Source organism: Pristis pectinata, chromosome 13, assembly GCF_009764475.1.
Source record: "Pristis pectinata isolate sPriPec2 chromosome 13, sPriPec2.1.pri, whole genome shotgun sequence".
Classification (NCBI taxonomy): Eukaryota; Metazoa; Chordata; class Chondrichthyes; order Rhinopristiformes; family Pristidae; genus Pristis; species Pristis pectinata.
The window spans coordinates 23,647,756-23,667,710 of NC_067417.1; the positions used below are offsets into that span (position 1 = coordinate 23,647,756).

General features: G+C 37.9%; 1 protein-coding gene across 2 annotated transcripts; it reads left to right on the forward strand.

Moving 5' to 3' along the window:
• The first annotated feature begins 219 nt into the window (after window positions 1-219).
• On the forward strand, window positions 220-14,484 carry map1lc3b (microtubule-associated protein 1 light chain 3 beta). 2 transcript variants are annotated; one of them, XM_052028444.1, is made up of 5 exons: window positions 220-402; window positions 8,342-8,397; window positions 9,893-9,999; window positions 10,976-11,005; window positions 12,089-14,484. In XM_052028444.1, the coding sequence occupies exons 1-5, from the start codon at window positions 363-365 to the stop codon at window positions 12,261-12,263; spliced, it is 408 nt and encodes a 135-aa protein (XP_051884404.1). In that variant the 5' UTR covers window positions 220-362; the 3' UTR covers window positions 12,264-14,484. The 2 variants fall into 2 exon arrangements, with proteins under 2 accessions (XP_051884404.1, XP_051884405.1); XM_052028445.1 differs by lacking the exon at window positions 10,976-11,005 and having other exon boundaries at window positions 223-402.
• Window positions 14,485-19,955: the final 5,471 nt, after the last annotated feature.

The window sequence follows — 19,955 nt, forward strand, 5'->3', positions numbered from 1 at the left end:
GCGGACCTTAACGGGTTCCCAGGGATGCGACTGCAACCAATTAAGAAAGTCACCGGGTAGATTTGGGTTCTTTATAAAATACTGACCAATCAGAGGCCCAAAGCTATTCTAAAAAAAAGCTGGCCTTCAGACGCACGAGTGGTTGGGTGACTGCGATGTCAATCATTGGCTGAGCCAGTGGACTGAGCCAGTGGCTGGAGGGCGGGACAAGCACGCCGTTAAATTAAGATGCTGTGCGTCAGCTGACGGAGCGTTTGGGGAGTTCGCTGCGGCAATTCAGTATTTTTTTAAAACAAAATAAAATAAACGTCCTGTGGCGCGTCACGTCGCTGCCATCAAAGAAGGAAATCGCCTCAGTAAATATGCCGTCAGAGAAATCCTTCAAACAGAGGAGGACTTTCGGTAGGTGCGGGGACGGCCTGGTGCAGCGGCACAGCCGTGGAAGGCCCGGGCGTGGGTTTGGCTCTAACGGGTGCAACGGCAAGGCTGGGCCCCTAGATCCCGGCGGCCTTGTCTCCCGGGATTTCGGGGCTGACCGTGTCTTATTTTATTTTTGCGGCGAAACCTGATTTACCCGTTGATTTTTGAGAGGAGTATGGGGGAGGGGCCCGTGGGGCGGTGAGTCACCGATCCCGGAACTTGCCCCCACGTTAGAAACCTGCAGTGGTGGGGTCCGTGGGCTTGTGCCGTCTCTCTCGGTGCAAAACATCCCGTCCGTGCAAATCTTGCAAGTTTTATAGGACTTGTCTGGACGGAATGTTTTGCACCGAGAGAGCCAATAATCTAATCGTGTGGCTCATCCTTCTTTATCAACTGAATTTCTCGAAGTCTTAGTTTCGATTTCTATAATGTTGGAGTCCTCCAACACAGAAACCGGCTTTACGGCCAGTTATGTTTCTGCCGACCATGAAGTACCATCTATACTAATTCCTTGTTATCAAGGTTATCTTTATTGAAGGATCATTAACGCCAAGTCTCTTGAGATAGTGCATTTATCGAAGTTCTCGTAGTAAATTTCTTCTTGTGGTTTGAAACATCAATGACACGGAAGTATTATTCCTCTCCACATGTTACATATGAATACCAAAATTATGGAAACGCGTTGTCTCAGTTTCAAGGCCATATTTGAGGTTAATACAGGTTTTAAAATGAAGTAGAGAAGGCAAGCGAACTCAGATTTTTACTTCCTTTTTTTTCCACTACTTTCACAAATGTTGTTTTGTGGTGACCCAAGCTAAGGTATATCGCAGGAGCATTAGCAAATAAAATCTGCAAAAAAAAAGTGATGTAATGATGTTCTGTGACAGGAAGCCGGAAGTTTAGTCATTAAAGATAGGGGCATTTAGGGATGAAATTCCAAAATTTGGACCTAGCAGCTGAAGTCATGGATATAAATAATGGAGTGGTTAAACCAGATTTGAAAGAGAGAATGTTTTTGCTTTAGTGTTTAGGCATATGTAAACATGGAGTATAATTTGGGTGGTATATGATGCATAAATGAGACCAGTTCCAAGTTAAGATCGTGGTCATCTAATCTCTGCTACCCTCAAATCTTCAGGATTATAGGTTATGGAAGTGAAGTAGGTGTTGAAAAGGCAAAATACTACAGATGCTGGTTTTAAAAAAAAAAGCAAATGTTGGGAATACTTGGAAGACCTTGCAGTGTTTATGGAGAGGATGGTGACCTTCCATTGCCCTGAAAGAATATCAACCTAAAATGTTTGCTATTTTTCTCTCCACAGATTCTGCCTTAATTACTGAGCATTTTCTTTTTCACTTGTCTAAATCATGAGGTCTGAAGTTCACTTAATGGTCAAATACAATACAGCGAGGAACAACCTAGTTGTCTTACAGCATCCAGGGAAGTCCTCAGGGAATGTTTCTGTAAAGGGGAAATGTAGATGAGACTTTGGTCTTCCCAATATTTGGATCAAATTTCTGCTCGCTGTATATTTGTCAAATAAGCAATCTGAATATTTCTAGTTGGTGGAATGGTTGAGAGATGGTGATGTTGAACTGTGTATCATCAACATACATGAGGAAACATGTTGTATATCCTTAATTGGTGTCCTTCAGCATATGGTTCTCTTGTAGAATCCATTTCCACTCTGTTCAAACCCCATATAATTCTGAACAACAAACTGCACCATAAGTGAAGTAGATATGTAACCAATTTTCAGTTTTCTACTGGGCATATTGCTAATTTGAAAAAGATAATCTTCTTGACTTAGTAATGATCTGGTAAAAGAACTTCTAAATGATGAATTTAAAAATAAAATTTTAATAACTTAATGTCAGGGGATAATCAACTTTTTACTAATTTAGAGGTACACAATTTTGCACATTTATCAGCAATGTAAATACAACTCTGCAATGTTTTTGAAAATGGAATCCATGCTATTCCAAAACGTGCACTCCATCTGTTTCTATTCTGCCCTGTTTCTTGTATATATTTTAAGTTGTGGTTGCAGATGTAAAAAAGTCATTAAAAGTATGGTTATAAATACTCTGCGATATCTCAGGAACTGAGTTTTGATAGAGTTCTGTCAGCTGATTTCCTATGTTTATACTACTAAATCCTTGAAACAGGCCTGTAGGCTCTAGAAAAAGTACATCTATGTGATGCTCTAGGGCTTAGAAAGCAAAATTTAACTGCTGTTTTTCTAGAGTGCAATAAAACAGTGAATGGAGGTTAAGTGCTGCCTTTTATCGATTGTTTCAACGTTTGAGTGTTATTCCTGAATCTTCAGTATTAATCCATTGGATAAATTTGCAACTGCTGTTAGTTTTGCCAGAAATGATACTGTGAATCAGATCGATAATTACTTTTTCTTTTGTGCATTTTGCCTTTGTGCTGTGAACTTTTAAAGAAAGTTATCCTGCATCATCTGGAATAGTAGAACATTTCTTGGTTAAGTTTATGGCTCTTTGCATTAGTAGTAGCACAAGGACTAATTTCTCCTGGGACCATATGTATACTTCTCAGGTGTTGAGAAGTTTGGGAATAGCTATGATGGCTTTTGTTGCCTAATCTTGCAATACTCCCTATCAAATTTTAAGTTGAAATTGACAGGATAGATCATCAAAGCATATTATGGGTGTTAGTTGTTGATCTTTGAAACATGTTAACATTCTTTTGATGCTTTTTGGAAATGTCCAGATGCCTACTTAAAAGAAGAAATATAAAAGCTTGTTTGGCTGTTAAAGTTGATTGACTGAAAATAGTTTGTTTAATGGACTCGGTTTGATTCCGCCACTGTCTGTAAGAAGTTTGTATGTTCTCCCTGTGTCTGCATGGATTTCCTCCCACATTCCAAAGACATGCAGGTTAGGAGCAGTGGGTGTGCTATGTTGGCGCCGGAAGAGTGGCGACACTTTCAGGCTGCCCCCAGCACATTCTCAGTAACCCACAAAGATGCATTTCACTGTGTTTCAATATACATGTGACTAATAAATATCAATCTATCTAATGCTCAAATTGGAGAGGATTGAAGCAGATACTTCGTGTGAAACAATGTTGAATCCAATGTTTCTGCATGTGATTTTCATAGAAAGGAAGACTGCCTCAAACTGGTCATCAAAAGTTAGGGAATTTAGGATTTTGAAACACACGGAAGAATTGATTAGTGGGGTAACAGGCAGATGTCATGTAATGTACTTAAAAATATGGGAGTATCCTTTGGGAGAAAGGAACAGGAGTATATGGAATGAACACCAAAGGATTTTTTAAAAAAATCTGTTATTGGGTTAGATTGGTTACAGTCATGGTCAGCACTTTTTTTTTGGCCCAGCTGTAATTGCCCTTGAAGCAAGAGGCAATTTCAAAACAGTCAATCATTTTGTGTCTAGAATCTCATCAACCAGACAACATAAGATGGCAGATTATTTTGCCCAAAAGCACATTGGTGAACCAAATGGAATATTTATTGTTTGTTGTTACTGGTTCTCAATTGAATTGATCACTTGTTTCAGATCTTTGTTAATAATAACACAATAAAGTTACAAGGCTGTTCCCTATTAAGGTTTCTTTGCCCGTATGTAGATTGAAATCATACTTCCTTGGAAGTTGTTGTATGTAGATAAAACAATGAGGATCTAGAGTACATTGTTTTAGTAGGTATGAATTTATTTCAAGTATTAGTTAAGCTACAAATAGAAAGCTATTTGGAGTGCTGCATCTCCAGCTGCATTTGAAACTGCAATGTGCAATGGAGTTGTTTGAATGCTGAAGGTTGGATTTGTAATTGGGAAGAGAGACTTGAAGTACCAAGTGTAATTCCATTGGATAAGAGAAAATTGAGGAACTAATTTTTAATATTTTAATAGGGAATTGGAAAAACGAGTGTTTTCTTCAATGCACCCTTGTGATTTAAATTTGTCAGAGAAAATCTACATATCGATGATGACTAATTTGATGCTTTCAGCGATGGACGAAGGAAGAAAAGTGATTTTGGAGTAAGGGAAACATTCCTGGCTCGCTCTTTAAACTCATCTGTCTTGTAATGCACTTGTAACTTTGAGAAGTTTTTAATGTACAGGAATAGTCTGTAAAGTCCATTCAATAAAATTATGTTGGCTCTGATCATTGGCCAAAACATTTTCCATTCTGATCACCATACCTTTGTTTCTCCCATTCACCAATCTTAACCTTAAAAATACCCAATGTGGCAGCAACCACAACTCTCTGGGATAGCGAATATGAAAGATTCACAACCCTAGGAGAGTAGATGGATATCCCTTAGACTATATTCCCTAGGTCTAGTTTCGCCCAATAGGGAAAGAGTTTTCATAGCATTTATCCTGTCAAGGCTCTAAGTCTTTTATATTTCAATGAGATGATCTTGTTCTTCTAAATGCCAGGAAGTATAGGCCAAATTTACTCTCTTGTGTATCCCCCCCTGGAAATCTAGAAAAGCTTCTCTGCGTGGCCATGATCTGACTCTCTTTTTTTGTATCTCTCGGGGTTTAGGTTAGCCACAAAGATGTATTGCCAGCCTACAGAATCTCACAGCCATCTTGCCTCGTGTAAGAACTCCATTCCACTGCAACTGTTCCTCTGGATTTTTTTTCTTTCTGACAATGAGAGATTCTGCACAGGTGTCTCATGTCGTCCTCCTTCCTGAACTGTGGCTTCCTCTGTACCATTGTGGACAGAGCCCAGTCAGGATACTTTCAATAATATATCTGTAGAAGTTTGAGTGTTCTGTTGTAGTTTCTACCAGTTCCAAGATTCCACAACCTATGCAGTTGGTTTTCCCAACCATTCTACTTTTAATGCACACATTCCCAGAATTATCATGATCTTGCTTTCCTGGTCTCCCTTGCATCCCACCAGAAAGATAGTCCTCTTTTATTCAATCAAGGTGGGAGGGGAGGGAAGTTTAAAGGAGATTGAGGCAAGTTTTTGTTTTAACACCATATGGTGGGTGCTTGGAATGCACTGCTGGGGAAGTGGTGGTAGCAGATACGATAGCAATGTTTAAGATGCATTGAGACAGGCTGGGAACAGAGGGATATAGACCATGTGCAGGCATATTGGATTAGTTTTGATTGGCGTCATGGTTGGCACAGACATCATGCGCTGAAGGGACTGTGCTGTACTCTTCAATGTTCTCTCTAAGTCTTAAGCAAGAGGTGTTTGTACCTGCTGCACACTGACTTAAGCATCCATTGGATCCAACTTAAACCAAAAAGCCCAAAACTATCTTTTTTTTTCTGGAAATGGTCTAATGCTCAAGGAGCATCCTGGAGGCCAGGATTGAGCACAGGCTCCTTGCCTGCCAAGCACATCCTTGGACTTCTCTCTTAATAGCTTGTACTTAAAATTGTTGTGCTCAAATACTTCCATGACTAATTATTCTGTTTTACTCCTCGTGTATCCTGCTGTTAGGAAGGATCCTCCTTGTTGTCTAGGATCTTTCTGTGTCACTATTAAGTGACTTGTTTTAAAACTCTGTTTGGACTTTGCTTCAGATTTGGCTAAATACCCACTTTCCTTGCATCTCTAAATTGCAAAAGAATGATTTTGCAACTATGAATGCAAGTTTTCCTTTGTGTGTGGTTGTAACATTTGGCAAAGTGGTGTGAGAACAACTTTAACTTTTTTTAATGGTACTGTACAATATGTCATAACAGACATGTATAAGATCTTGGGGGAGAAAGTGATATTCTTGGCTTTTGGGAGAAACGTGCTTCCTTAAGATATCTTTATTAGTCACATGTACATCGAAACACAGTGAAATACACCTTCTGCATAGAGTATTCTGGAGGCAGCCCGCAAGTGTCACCACACTTCCGGCGCCAACATAGCATGCCCACAACTTCCTAACCAATACATCTTTGGAATGTGGGAGGAAACCAGAGCACCCAGAGGAAACCCACGCAGGCACGGGGAGAACGTACAATCTCCTTACAGACAGTGCCTGGAATTGAACCGGGTCGCTGGCACTGTAATAGCATTATTCAGAATACCCAATGTGATTTACTTTGGCGCAATATGTGTAAATAAGATTTACTTTTGCAGCTTTACAGATGATTTTACTTGGTTTTTTTTTACAACAAAAGTTTATATGTGATAGTGGTATATCTAGTAATGGTTTTGATATTTATCATTTTTAACAAACTTCAAAAAAGGTCCATATGGTAAAAAGAAACTTTTTTAATTGGTGCATTTATGACTGAAAGTTCATAATAGATTCCTTGTGCTTGTAACTGAGATGTTGCCTTAACTATCCAGAAGTTGCATTGGGCTTGATTTGTTCTCCACAATCTTAACTGCTTAATCTAAACTGGCTGCACTTCCTTTTACTTCACTCACTTGTTTTAGCAGAAGAAAATATTGAAGCTGTAGGCTCCAAATTAACTTGCTAGTTTTTAATTATTTTTTAAAGTTCTGTTGTTGAACATGGTTCTACGTAAGCTGTCTGTGATATTTTGTTTTACCTGTATATAGAACACTACAGCACAGTACAGGCCCTTCAGCCCACAATGTTGTGCTGACATTTTATTCTGCTCTAAGATCTATCTAACCCTTCCCTCCCACATAGCCCCCTATTTTTCTATCATTAATGTGTCATTCCACACACCCACCACTCTGTGTAACAAAAAAAAACTTACCCCTGATATTCCCTTCTATACCTTCCTCCAATCACCTTAAAATTATGTCCCCTCGTGTTAACTTTCATCCTCCTTTTCTTCAAGGAGGATGAGAGGTAACATCCTTCTTGGAGCAATGCTACTGTACAGTATGTCATAACAGATGTATAAGATCTTGGAGGAGAAAGTGATATTCTTGGCTTTTGGGAGAAACGTGCTTCCTTAAGATAAGATATCTTTATGTCACACGTACATCGAAACACAGTGAAATACCTATCCTCATAAGACATCCTCTCCAGTCCAGGCAGCATCCTGGTAAATCTCCTCTGCACCTCTTTCTAAAGCTTCCACATCCTTCCTATAGTGAGATGACCAGAACTGAACACAATATTCTAAGTGTGGTCTAACCTGCATTTCATAGAGGGGCAACGTTACCTCACGGCTCTTGAACTCAGTCCCCAAACTAATGAAGGCTAACATGCCATACGCCGCCTTAACAACCCTATCAACTTGCGCAGCAATTTTGAGGGATCTATGGACTTGGACCCCAAGATCCCTCTGTTCCTCCAAACTGCTGAGAATCCTGCCATTAACCCTATATTCTGCCTTCAAATTTGACCTTCCAAAGCGCATCACTTCACACTTTGAGGTTGAATGATGGGGATTGTTATACCTTGACTGAAAATAATGGTTTTTTTTGTTGTATTGCATGTTTTTCTTGCATCCCTGCTGTGCTGTCAGGGTGATGGAGATATTTTTGGGATGCTGAAAAACTTTGTTTTCTACAGACTTTTATTTCCAAATTTCAACTTGGATTTGCCACTGATTTAGATTTGCATGTAAGACTACAACCTGAATTGTTCAGAATTAATGCCATTCAGGTTTCTGAAAATGTTGTTTTGGATTGATTGGCTTAAATGCAATTTCACTAGACTGTGTTTCCTAATTGAATTCCCCCACCTTGTCTTTTTTTGGGGTGGCGGGGTGGTGCTTGATTTTTATTTTGAAACCATTACTTTTATTTGTGTCTGTTGAGAATATGCTTGCTGTTCCTGAGTTTCTCTCTGGCATGTCTGCTTAAGTGTCAATTTTTGGTGTAATAGAAAATTGATATTTATTGGGTTTTCATTACTGCAAATTTTGTTTGTAGAAGTGCTTTGTGTGTGCGTGGAGGAAATCATGCTTTTGATCATCTATTTCCTTTGTGTACCTGAGTTGGATCATAATTGTTTCTGTTGTTTTGCAGAGCAGAGAGTGGAAGATGTGCATCTTATTCGTGAGCAGCATCCCAACAAAATCCCTGTGAGTACACTGGGGGAATTGAAATTAAAATGATTTATTTAATTCCAAAATATTATACTAGCAGAGAAATATTCATTCTTTGGGAAGGAACAATTGTAAACTCTGGCAGAGTGGCTACTCTGCCACAATAAATGTAGGGTGTAAAGATTTCCTTCACAAAGGTTATGAACAACTGGACAGATGGGGGAAATTTGGGAATATCATGGCTTAATTTGTGGGTAGTACATGCCTAGAGAATTGTAAGAAGGAACATGAGAATTGGGGCTCAGCACAGATCTGGCAACTTGGGAATGATGCTTTCTTATGCTTTCCTGCCACTAGTTTTGCCTCCTGCTGACTCCAGTACCTTTTCTAGTTCTTGCATCTTCTCACGGTATCTGCTGGTGCAGTCCACAAGGCCATTCGAACTGAACTTGGCCTTCATCTCATGTTTGGCTTTAGTGGGATGCCCAGAATTGCACTTTCCTTTTGCAGCCACCTGCCTTCCAATATCCTCGCTCCTGCAGCCACTTTACAGAGCAAGCCACAGACATTTGGTAACAATTAAAAAATGTATAAATAATTAAAATTAATAACTATGAAAACTCATTGAAAATCTATTTGCCTCAAATCATTAATTTGAAAACAAAACCCTTGCCTTCATTTTTTAGTGAATGTTGGTGGCCCTATTGAATAGAATGGCTGGCATAAAGTTGAGGGGCTAGGTGCATAGTATATTCAGCTGTTCAGATCAGCAGCTGTTGGAACTGATGCTAGATTTAATGTGTAGTGCAGAAATAGACTGGAGATTCAGATATGCTGCCATCTGACCTCTGCACCATCAGTACTTGCATGCAACAATACACATGGTTTCAAGTCTGGAAGTTGCTAACTCTCCAAGCCAGTGGTTCAACGCACAGCTGATATCTGGCTGTCAGTGCAATAGGTGAACATTCCCAATCCTCATACAAATATAGTACTTGTATTACAAGTCGTGTGAGGTGATAACATTGAATCTCCTAGGAATCCTTGCAGCCAGAGTTGGCAATCCACTTCACTATTTTGAGTACTGGTGATGGCCTCCTCACCAAAACTTCAAACTAAGCTGCAGCACACAGTTAGATGGGTGCTTTCAAGGCACTAGTTTGCCCCTCTACAGCCCTCCCATTCAACATTGAAAACTGAAGGCACGAGGCACATAATTTTAATATCTTGATCAAGTAACACCATCTCCAGTTGTGTGACGCTAACTTCATTTGACACTAGAGTGTCAGTTTCGATTATGTGCTTGCTCTCAGAAATGGAAGTTGAATTTGTAACTCCTAGGTTGTTTAAGGTGACCATTCAATACTACTGCCTTCTGAAGGGAATATATGGATGGGAAATAAATGGTGACCTTACCAGTAACATACACATCCAGCAGAAGCATAGAAAGAAAATCTACTTGGAACAGTTGTCACTAAGCCGTGACTACTATCTACTAAACTATTATTATGGTTGATATTTTTAATTATAGGTCATAATTGAAAGATACAAGGGAGAAAAGCAATTGCCTTTGTTGGATAAGACCAAATTTCTTGTCCCTGACCACGTAAACATGAGTGAACTGATCAAAATCATACGGTAAGCTTTTTATATAAATGAAAAATTGAAAACAATATTGAAAAGTGGTTTGCTACCTTTTGTGTTCAAATATTGTAATTAAGTGCATAAAGCCATCCATTTTTAACCAACAAAAAATTGAATCTTGTCTATGAAATTATGGAGTATGTGCTCATTTCTGTGGCTCCTGAATCACATGTGCACACCTAAGTAGCAAATTTATGAACCACTGTCATCTGGGACCTACCTGCTACTTTATACAACTTGCTCCAGAAATTTTGAATATTGTTTTAAATTCTACAGTACAGGAAGTCCCTGGGTTACGAACGCCCGTACTTATGAACGGCGGGAAGAAGGCGCTGAATTGGGTGCAGAACGGTTTGCCTATCAGTGTTGACTTTTTCCAGGTGATGGAAGTGGCGAACGGCTGGATCGTGGATTTCATGTGTAACAGTCTGTACCACTATTTTGGGGCAGGGATGTTCGAGCAGTTCCGAATGATGAGGGATGCCATGAATGTGCGCTCTCTTTCGCGCGTAATGACTGAGGTCCATTTCTACAGATGTCCTCAAGTTGATTTTGTCCATCAGTTGGCAAATACACAAAATTCACTCTGTGGTAACTGTACCTTCACAGTACTGTACTGTAATGAATGACACCAAACGTACATAAGACCGATGACAGTCTTCACATGTCCCAGCAATAACAAGTTATGCTGTATTTTAGATTGCTTCACATTATGTGTGGAATTATAATGAAACGAATCAAAATTCCATTTGGATCTTAATATTTAGCAATAAATAACTGAAGCTTGTAGTGATTTAGGACTAATTGATGCTAGATGTGAACTGTACATAACTGTTCCAACTTGCATTACAAATTCACCTTAAGAACACTCAAAAATGGAACTCGTTTGTAACTCGGGGATTTCCTGTATTTAAAATGCTCTGTATGTTCCTCTAAATGTGATTTTTTTTCTTTTAAATTAATATTGCAGATGTGAAGTGCTGAAGTATGCTGTCCAAATGTAGGTCTTTAAGAATTGAATTGCTGCTTAACTAGGTGCCAGTTAAATGAACGGGTGGGTGAATGGGGCTTGGTGTGAGTGAGGTTTTGGTTAGTAGTTATGACTAGACAGGGTTTAAAGAGGGTGATGTGAAATAGGCCAACTATGAGTCTTTTGGAATAGTCGATCAATAATTTTAAGGTATGTATGAGTTTTGATAGCAGTTGTATTGAGGAAGGGGGGAAAATTGTGGACTGTTACAAAGATGAATAGGTGGTTTTTATAGACATGTGGCTTGAAGCTCATCTTGGTCAAGAATGACACCAAGGTTACAAACAGTCCAGTTTGGGTTGAGACAGTTGATAGTCTAATGACTGGGGAATGAGTTGGTGTGCAGAAAACAATAGCTTGGGTCACTTCAATTAGAGGGGATTTTTTTTAGTGTGAAACTCTGAACGAGCAATCTGAAAGCTTGAGGTGTGGCAAGACAAGTAATCCTCTTGATGTGATGGGACATGCGAGATTAAAAATTGGGCAAATATGGTCTCACTTTGTTGGACAACAGAAAAGGTATTGATGAAGGATGATGTGATTAACCATTAGATATTTGAGAAAAGTTATGAAGTTTGAGGAATGATGATGTTTTCATCTCAGTTCTGTAGCATGGTGTTTATCACTTCGATATTAACTGTTTCAATATTATGGTGCAAATCTAAATAGATGTATAAACAGAGTTCCAGGAAAGGAGGATTTTTTTTGTCCAACACTGTTTCATATGGGCAAATGAACAAAAATTGTGTTCTATAATGAAAGAAGTAGATATGCTTGACCGTGCACTGGGGCTTACCAGTAGGAATGAACCCAGACTTTTTCTTCTCCAGCCTTGTCTGGCAAGCTGAGGCTGGTTGTGCCAACTTACTGTTGAAATTTACTAACTTTACACAAATCTTTTAACTTGAAGTTACTGATGGTATTTTTAATGATTACAAAGTGGGGGAAATTATAATTTTGATGGGTAAATGCTAACTTGTATTCTAATATGTTTGTCATGAAATTTGCCACCCAAGTTCAATAAGAATCTGAAATTTGATTTTTTTTTTTAAGGAGACGTCTGCAGTTAAATTCAAATCAGGCTTTTTTCCTGTTGGTGAATGGGCACAGCATGGTTAGTGTTTCCACACCCATATCTGAGGTGTATGAACGCGAAAAGGACGAAGATGGCTTCCTGTACATGGTCTATGCATCCCAGGAAACCTTTGGAATGGACACTGCACTGTAATTGTAATCTGGTTTGAAGTACCTCCCTCAATGTTCCTGTAGTGCCCCTGCCATAAAGCATTGCAAACATAAGGCAGCTTAGCCAGCTCAATCAGGAATGAGAAGAGGTATCACATACATTTAATTGGAATTAAAAGCTCATAGTGTAACTGCTGTCCTTTGCTTGTTAAGTTCTCAAAATCAAGTACTGTATTCTTGTAGAAGCTGTCTGCAGTCATTTTAAGCCAAATTCAAATTGCTTTTAGAGTATCTTTTATTGGCTACAGACGCTTGTGTAATTTGAGTAACCTTTCTAAAGCAAAATGACTTTACAAAATTATCAGGAATTATCTAAAATTCTAAATTCAATGGCGCTTCAAAATGTGAATTATTGAAGAGCCTTTAAATGGCTTGTTCATAAAATGGCTGCATTTCTAACTAATCACTATTATATGTCCACCTACATTCAATATCAAGTCTTTGGCAAGAGATTTTAAATGGCAGTGGAAATACTTCAACTAGTAGTGTGCCTCCTGGGGGAAAAAAAAAATGGTGAGTCATGGGCCATTCTTTATGAATGAAGGGCAGCCAATAATTAATACATATTGGATTCTAACATAAGGAAAGGATAACTTCTCAATTTTACAAAGTCCTTCACAATTTTCTGAAAGTAAGAAATTAATGCAGCGTAACCATTTCTCAATGTCTTCAATATCGCCAAATCATAGGAATTAAAAATGAAAACTTCATTTGTGAATAGCTGTTTTTGTCAGTTGTTTTACAAATGTACTTAATGTCCAGCTATCCCTATTCTTGCTAAGAATAACTAACAGTTGAAAAATTATTACTCTCTATAAATCTGCATTCTAAATATATCCAGAATGTGTCTATTGTGAAATTATGGCAGAGCACCAGAATAAAAATTGAATTAACTTCTGAAAGTGCATCATATATAGTCTGCAGAAATAAACATACAAGTAGTAAACAGCCATTCCATTCCATCTTGGGTAATGTCTTTATAAATGATTAGAACTTTTTGTTTACCTGTAATGAGATTAATTTAGCCTTATTTTGATGATGGCATGTCCTTGTTATTGATTTTTAACAGGAAATGAGCTGGTGTACACCAACATTCCCATTTGTCATAAATTGGGCATCTGTCCATATTTGGAGAGTTTGATGTACAGAGTATATAATATAACCAGGCATCCTGATTTATGAATTTGCATACTAGTCATAACTTTGGTGTATTCCACCTTTTTTTAATGTGCATCCAAATATTTTTATTTTGTTTCCTAATGGTAAGTAGTTTTTAATTAGTATCTTTACAGTATACTTAAAGAACATTATTCTGAATTTCTTAGACTAATAGTCCTAGAAATTTAAGAATATGAAATTTAAAATGTGCATACCTTTTATTTGTTAATGTGTAAATACTGAAGGCAGTTTTTCTTGATTCACTGCTTTTGCTGCATATATTAAATACCTGAAATAGTAATTACCTGCTTTATATATCCTGAAATTACCTTGCTGTAAGGACTTGCAGGCACTGAATCATTACAAGGGTTAATAACATTCAAGTTTATGGGCCACATTATTGCCTGGAATTGTTGTATCTTTTAGTTGTAAATTTAACTATTAGTACTGTCGACATTTGAGGAGCATCAGCTGCATTCTGGAATTCTTCATATATGCTGCAGGTTATTCAAACTATTCCAAAGTGGTTAAATATGCAGTATTTATTAGGATATTTGGAACTGTTACAAATTCACATTCCAAAAGATCTCCTAAACCATGAGATATTTAATAAGAGGAATCAGTTGTTGCCATATTTTTCTACTGTCTGACATACTCCATTGTTATCAGTATATCACCTGGTGTATCCATTGTGGACTTCATTTTGATTATATTGTTTTGAGTTTCTGAAAACAGAATGCAACAAATCCAAAAATGTTCAACAGTGCTTTGGTTTTAGTTTTTTAATTGTCATTTTATTTTTTACATAAATTTGAAATACTTCAATGACACTTGACCTAATGTATATTTTCAATAGTACATAAGCAGATTTATGTAATTTGTAAATTATAACTACTTTTATTTTTAATTGTATTATTTTGGATCTGCTGTTGAGAAACCAGAACTGACAACTTGTAAATATACTGTGTATGATATGCTGAGTATGAGTTGTGTGCCTGAATGGGAAGATGCATTTGCCCTTTTCAAAATAAATGAACAATATGAGATCTTGGCTTGTTTTCCTCAGCAATACTATTAGGAGTAAAGACCGTAAAACATACTGCTGTCCAGTAGCAACTACTACTGACAGAATGTATGGAATTTAATCTCGACAAGTGTTGGGTGATGCATTTTGGAAAGTTAAATGTGGTTAGCACTAAGGAATATTGATGAACTGAGGGACCTTGGGGTTCAAGGCCATAGCTTCCCAGAAGTAGCAACAAAAGTAGATAGGGTGGTGAAGAAGGCATATGACATGCTTGTCTTCATAGGTCAGGGCATAGAATACAAACTTTGGGATGTTATGTTGCAGCTTTACAAAACACTGGTTAGACCACATTTGGAATATTGTGTTCAGTTCTGGTCATCCCACTATGGGAACAATGATTACAGAGCAGATTCACCAGGATGTTGCCTAGATTAGAAAACTTGAGTTATGAGGGGAGATTGGATAGGCCAGGTTTATTTTGCTGGAGCACAAGAGACTGAGGAGTGAAGTTGTAGAGGTGCATAAAATTTTTAAAATGGTAGATAATTAAAATCTTTTTCCCATGGTCGGAGTATCAAAAACGAGAAGATATAGGTTTAAGGTGAGAGGAATGAGTTTTAATGGGGATTTGAGGAGAAAGAGTGGTTTGCATCTGGAACTCACTGCCAGAAGAGGTGGTGGAGCCAGATATAATGACGTGTTTAAGAGGCATTTAGACTGGCACTTAAATAGGCAAGGCATAGGAGGATACGGACCTCGTGCAGGCAGATGGGATTGGTAGAGGTGGCCAGAAAGGTCGGCATGGATGTCGTAGGCTAAAGGACTTTCTGTGCTGTACAAATGTCACTCTGTAACATTACCTGTAATGCTATTTTATATTCAAATTAAACTTGTTACTTTGGGGTGGTGGGAACACAAATTACATTTTAAAAACTTTTATACACTGCAAGTGCCCTGTTACGTGGTTTAGAATGGAGAGACGGCGCTTTCCTTTCATATTTGACTGCATGGAGAAGTTTATAAAGTTCATATGTTAAGTTTTTCTGTTGCAAATAATTAAAAAGGGTCACTTTTAACCATCTTCCAAATTCTCTGGATAGCTTCACAATGTAGAACTTGATCCACACCACTTAAGACTAGGAGTGATTTGATTTATTCATCCTGGTTGTAAAAGCAATGCAAATTAATGCCCTTTGGTACAGTGATATTCAGCCATGTTTTGTGGTGGAACTCCTTTTCCGTCTCTTGTGCCAATTTATGATTAACTTGTATTAGAACATTTCTTTCCCCATTTGCCTTGTTTCAGAATAGCATATTTAGCTATTGACTGTGCAGCACTTTTAAGAACTGAACTAAGTAGGAGCAGAAGTAGACTAATCACCCCTCAAGCCTGTCCTATCAATCAATATTTGCATGGCTGATCTGCCCCAGCCTTGCACTCTCGTGGCATTTCTCTGTTGCCCTCAATTCACTGACTTTACAAAAATGTGCCCACTTCCATTTTAAATACCCCTAATCATCTAGCATCCACAACCCTCCAGTGTAGAAAATTAGAGATTTGCCCTGTCCCATTTCGTGCACCTTTGTTTTAAATGACTGCCCCCATGTAATTATGTACCCTATTTTGAGATTGTCCTACTAATGGAACATTCTCAACAGCTACCCTGTTATGCCCTATCAAAATCTTGTACATTTCAATGAGATCATCCCTCATTCTTCTAAGCTCCAAAGAATATAGATCTAATTTCTTTAACTGTTTGTGATAGGGCAACCCTCTCATCTCAGGAATTAACCTAATGAATCTCTATTGGACCACCTCCAATGCCAGTGTATCTTAAATAAGGGGACTGAAATTGTTCACTGCTCCTGAGTGTGGACCTGCCAGTACACTGTATAATTGTAACAATACTTCCCTATTTCTAAACTCCTTGCAATAAAGCCCAATATGCCAGTTGCATTCCTAACCACTTGCTGCACCTGCCTGTTTTTTTTGATTTCTGCATAGCATACCCACAACTCCTAACCTGTACATCTTCGGAATGTGAGAGAAAACCGGAGCACCCAGAGGAATCCCACGCAGTCACGGGGAGAACGTACAAGCTCCTTACAGCGACAGAATCGGACCTGGGTCACTGGCACTGTAATAGCATTACTCTAACTGCGATACTACCGTGCTGCCCTAATGTACTTTGCTCATCTGAAACCTTTCTCTCTTCAGTATTTGTATTGTGCAAGGTGGAATTTCTATACGGAAATGATAGGTTGGAGACTGCTGTTTTCATTATCTAGGATCAAGGCATTTAGAAGGTTATTTCAAATCCATTTTTAAATAATACTGAATCTGCATCAGTTGAACTGAATGGCAGTGAAGGCAATCTCAAAATTAAATATAGAAAATGGTCAAACATCAAAAGTAACGACTGAGACTTCTCTCCCCATAATTCTGGAACTCATACTATTAAGTACCCTTTACCTGGAAAGACAACAGCAGATATCAAACCTCCAACAAAATAAGTGTGAAAATAGGTATGCCTCATCTATGAATGTTTGTTTCTACAGAGGTTACTGAAGTTTTAAAAATCAAGATTGGTACCTTTTCTAGATTTTGTACATTTAGTACATCTTAAAAGTGCATAAAGAATGTGCAATAATCTACTGACCATGGAATAAAGTTTGACCTGTTGTCTAGGATAAACACTGTAGTAACATTTCAAAAGCAGAATTCAATGTATGTGCCTTTCAATTTCTACCATTGGTATCTTGATAGACTATGCTCAACACATTAACTGCTGCTTTGCATTTGTACAAATTAATAGAATGCTCACCACATAGCCAAAACTAGAAATCATGATAAAGTCATGATCAAGCTGAGAAGTGCTCCACTTCGACTGCTCATTGAATATTGTGTCTAGTTATGATCATTGAAAAACAAAGATGATACTGACTTGCTGAAAATATTGGAACCTTTTCAACAATAAATACAATGATGAAAGGTCATTCTGGATGGATGTTCTAGTGGGCTGATTAGTCTTCCTCATCTATAAGTATCCAGTAACCTTGTGACAGTAATCTGTTAGTAAGTTGTCAATAAGGATCAGTTGGGCTTAGTTGAATGCACTTACCCTAGTCAGAAGATTGCAGCTTCAAATTATCTAGAATAATCTTGCGTATAATACTGAGAAAATGCTCCAGCGTCAGAGCTGCACCTTTTGAATGAGTTATTAAACAGAGTTCTGCCTCCCTGCTCAAGTGGAAATGGGATCTCCAACCATTATTTGAAGGACAGGTGTTTCTGGGCTGTCCTTTCTTCTGCACTACTAAAACACTTTTGGTATAACATTTTGGTCAGATAAACCTGATCACAGAAGTAGATGAGATTTATGTTATTCACCACAGAATGCACATCCCATTAAAAGAAATAACTGACCTACTTAATTCCTGACAGAAGATGGCACTGTTGAAGTATGGTTCCCTTGTATGTTTAAGTTTTCAATGGAAGCATTCTTTTGTACATCATTCAGTAAAATAACTTGAAACTTGTGGAGGGGGGTGCTGGGTGATGTGCTGAAAACCCATTTGCATCCAATGCATCAGAACCACGTTTGATATGTGTATTTTTATTCCAGCCATTGGTAATCCCCCTTCACAATTACACTTTAAAATTAATAATTGGCTGTACGGTGCTTTGAAATGCCTTGAGATCATAAAAGGTGTTATGATAAAAGAAAGTGCTCAATGAAATGTTTTTGAAATACAGTTATAAATCTAATGCAATCAGTCCAAGGATCAGATATTCTGATTCAATGATGAAGGTTGAGGGTTGGATATTGTGCAAGACAGAGAGAATTCTTCTATTTTTTTTAAATTTTGCCATAAGATCTTACACATCCAGTCGATAAGACAGGTGGGACCTTCTATTAACACTCCTTCAAATAGATGGCACCTCGGATCAGTACTGTACTGCACAGATTTTGTTTCTGAAGTGGGATGTAATTCTGTTATCTTTTAGAAACAAAAGTGATACCACTGACTTAAGCCTGCTGCCAGATCATAATAATGACAAACAGCCAGTGCTTGATGTTCCACTTCTTGGCAGCTCAAGTTCTGAAGCAAATCTTCTAGCAGGAACTTTCTACATGAGACAGGCACTGAGGGTCTGCACACACAAAGCAGACTCTTACTACTTTATCAACAGTCAAACAAGTCAGATGGATCATATCTGAACATCTCTATCATTCAAAAGCTATTAACAGTTAATCTTCCTATTACAAAATTTAAAAATCAAAATTTTAAATACTAGAAAATAAATGTAGTTAAATACTCTTCTATGGTAAATGCATTTAAGTTAACTCAATTAATTAGAAAATGTAAATTGCCTGAAACATTCCTCTCTTCCTTGGAGCCATTCTGCTCTACTGAAATTAATGGGTTTGCTGAACCCACACCAGATTACACCTGGTACAGGTTCAACAGGCACAACAGATACAGAAGGTTGAAGCTCTGCCACTGGATTTAATGAGAAGTCTATCAGGGCATAGTTGGGAAGTCACCACGTGAACATCTTTTAGGAGGTTTGGCTAAGTATAATTGAATGGCTGGTTAATACAGTTCCCTTAACAGACCATAGTGTTATTATAGCTATGTTTAAACAGAAAAAAAATCTAATTTTGAGACCATGCACAGATGTTATGGCAAAGGCTTTGCATCTTTGTCACTGTAGCATTTCCTTTATTCATACCAACAACTTGTGAGAATAGAGATGAATCTTTTTTACCCTTCTGTCCTATCTGCTCCTAGTTCAGCAGGATTAAACTAAGCACACTAAATCTATCAATGATTTTCCATATTTTGCCTAATATCTGCTACCCATCAATATTAAAACCACTGTTGTGGAAATCCCTGGGAATGCTTGCATGTGAAATGTGCTCTGTTCAGCAAGAGGTCAGTAAGAGTTCCTGTTTTCAGGAAATCAATAATTGAAGAATAGATTTGATTTTAGAAGTAAAACTTTGTTCTCAGCTGAGGTCTGATTATCCTCAACCTGTGCTTGGTTATTGCCCTCTAATGTCCTCCAATTTGCTCACTCCATTCTATGTCACACTGGGTTTATGTGCATTAAAATGGGAAGATTCTTGGAGGGATTTGGTTACATGAGTAAACAACATAAATAACATTGCAGAAGCACACCAGGAATTCCTCATTAGAACGTTGCACTGGGGATTGAAGACATTTTCTTAGGAAAGCTTTAATGTTTTCTAAATGATCAAAATTGGATCATATATTTAAGTACTCATACTGATAACTGGATTGCACAAACAATTTTCATCACAGTTGTAGCCACATTCACAAAGGACATAATTTATTACAATATTATAGAATCATACACATATGTTGAAAGATGAAAATAGCTCAAAAGGGTTAAATACCTCATGAAAGAAGCTACCTGATGTAACTGTAAGGCTTTATGTAACTGTTAGGGATTTTCTAATG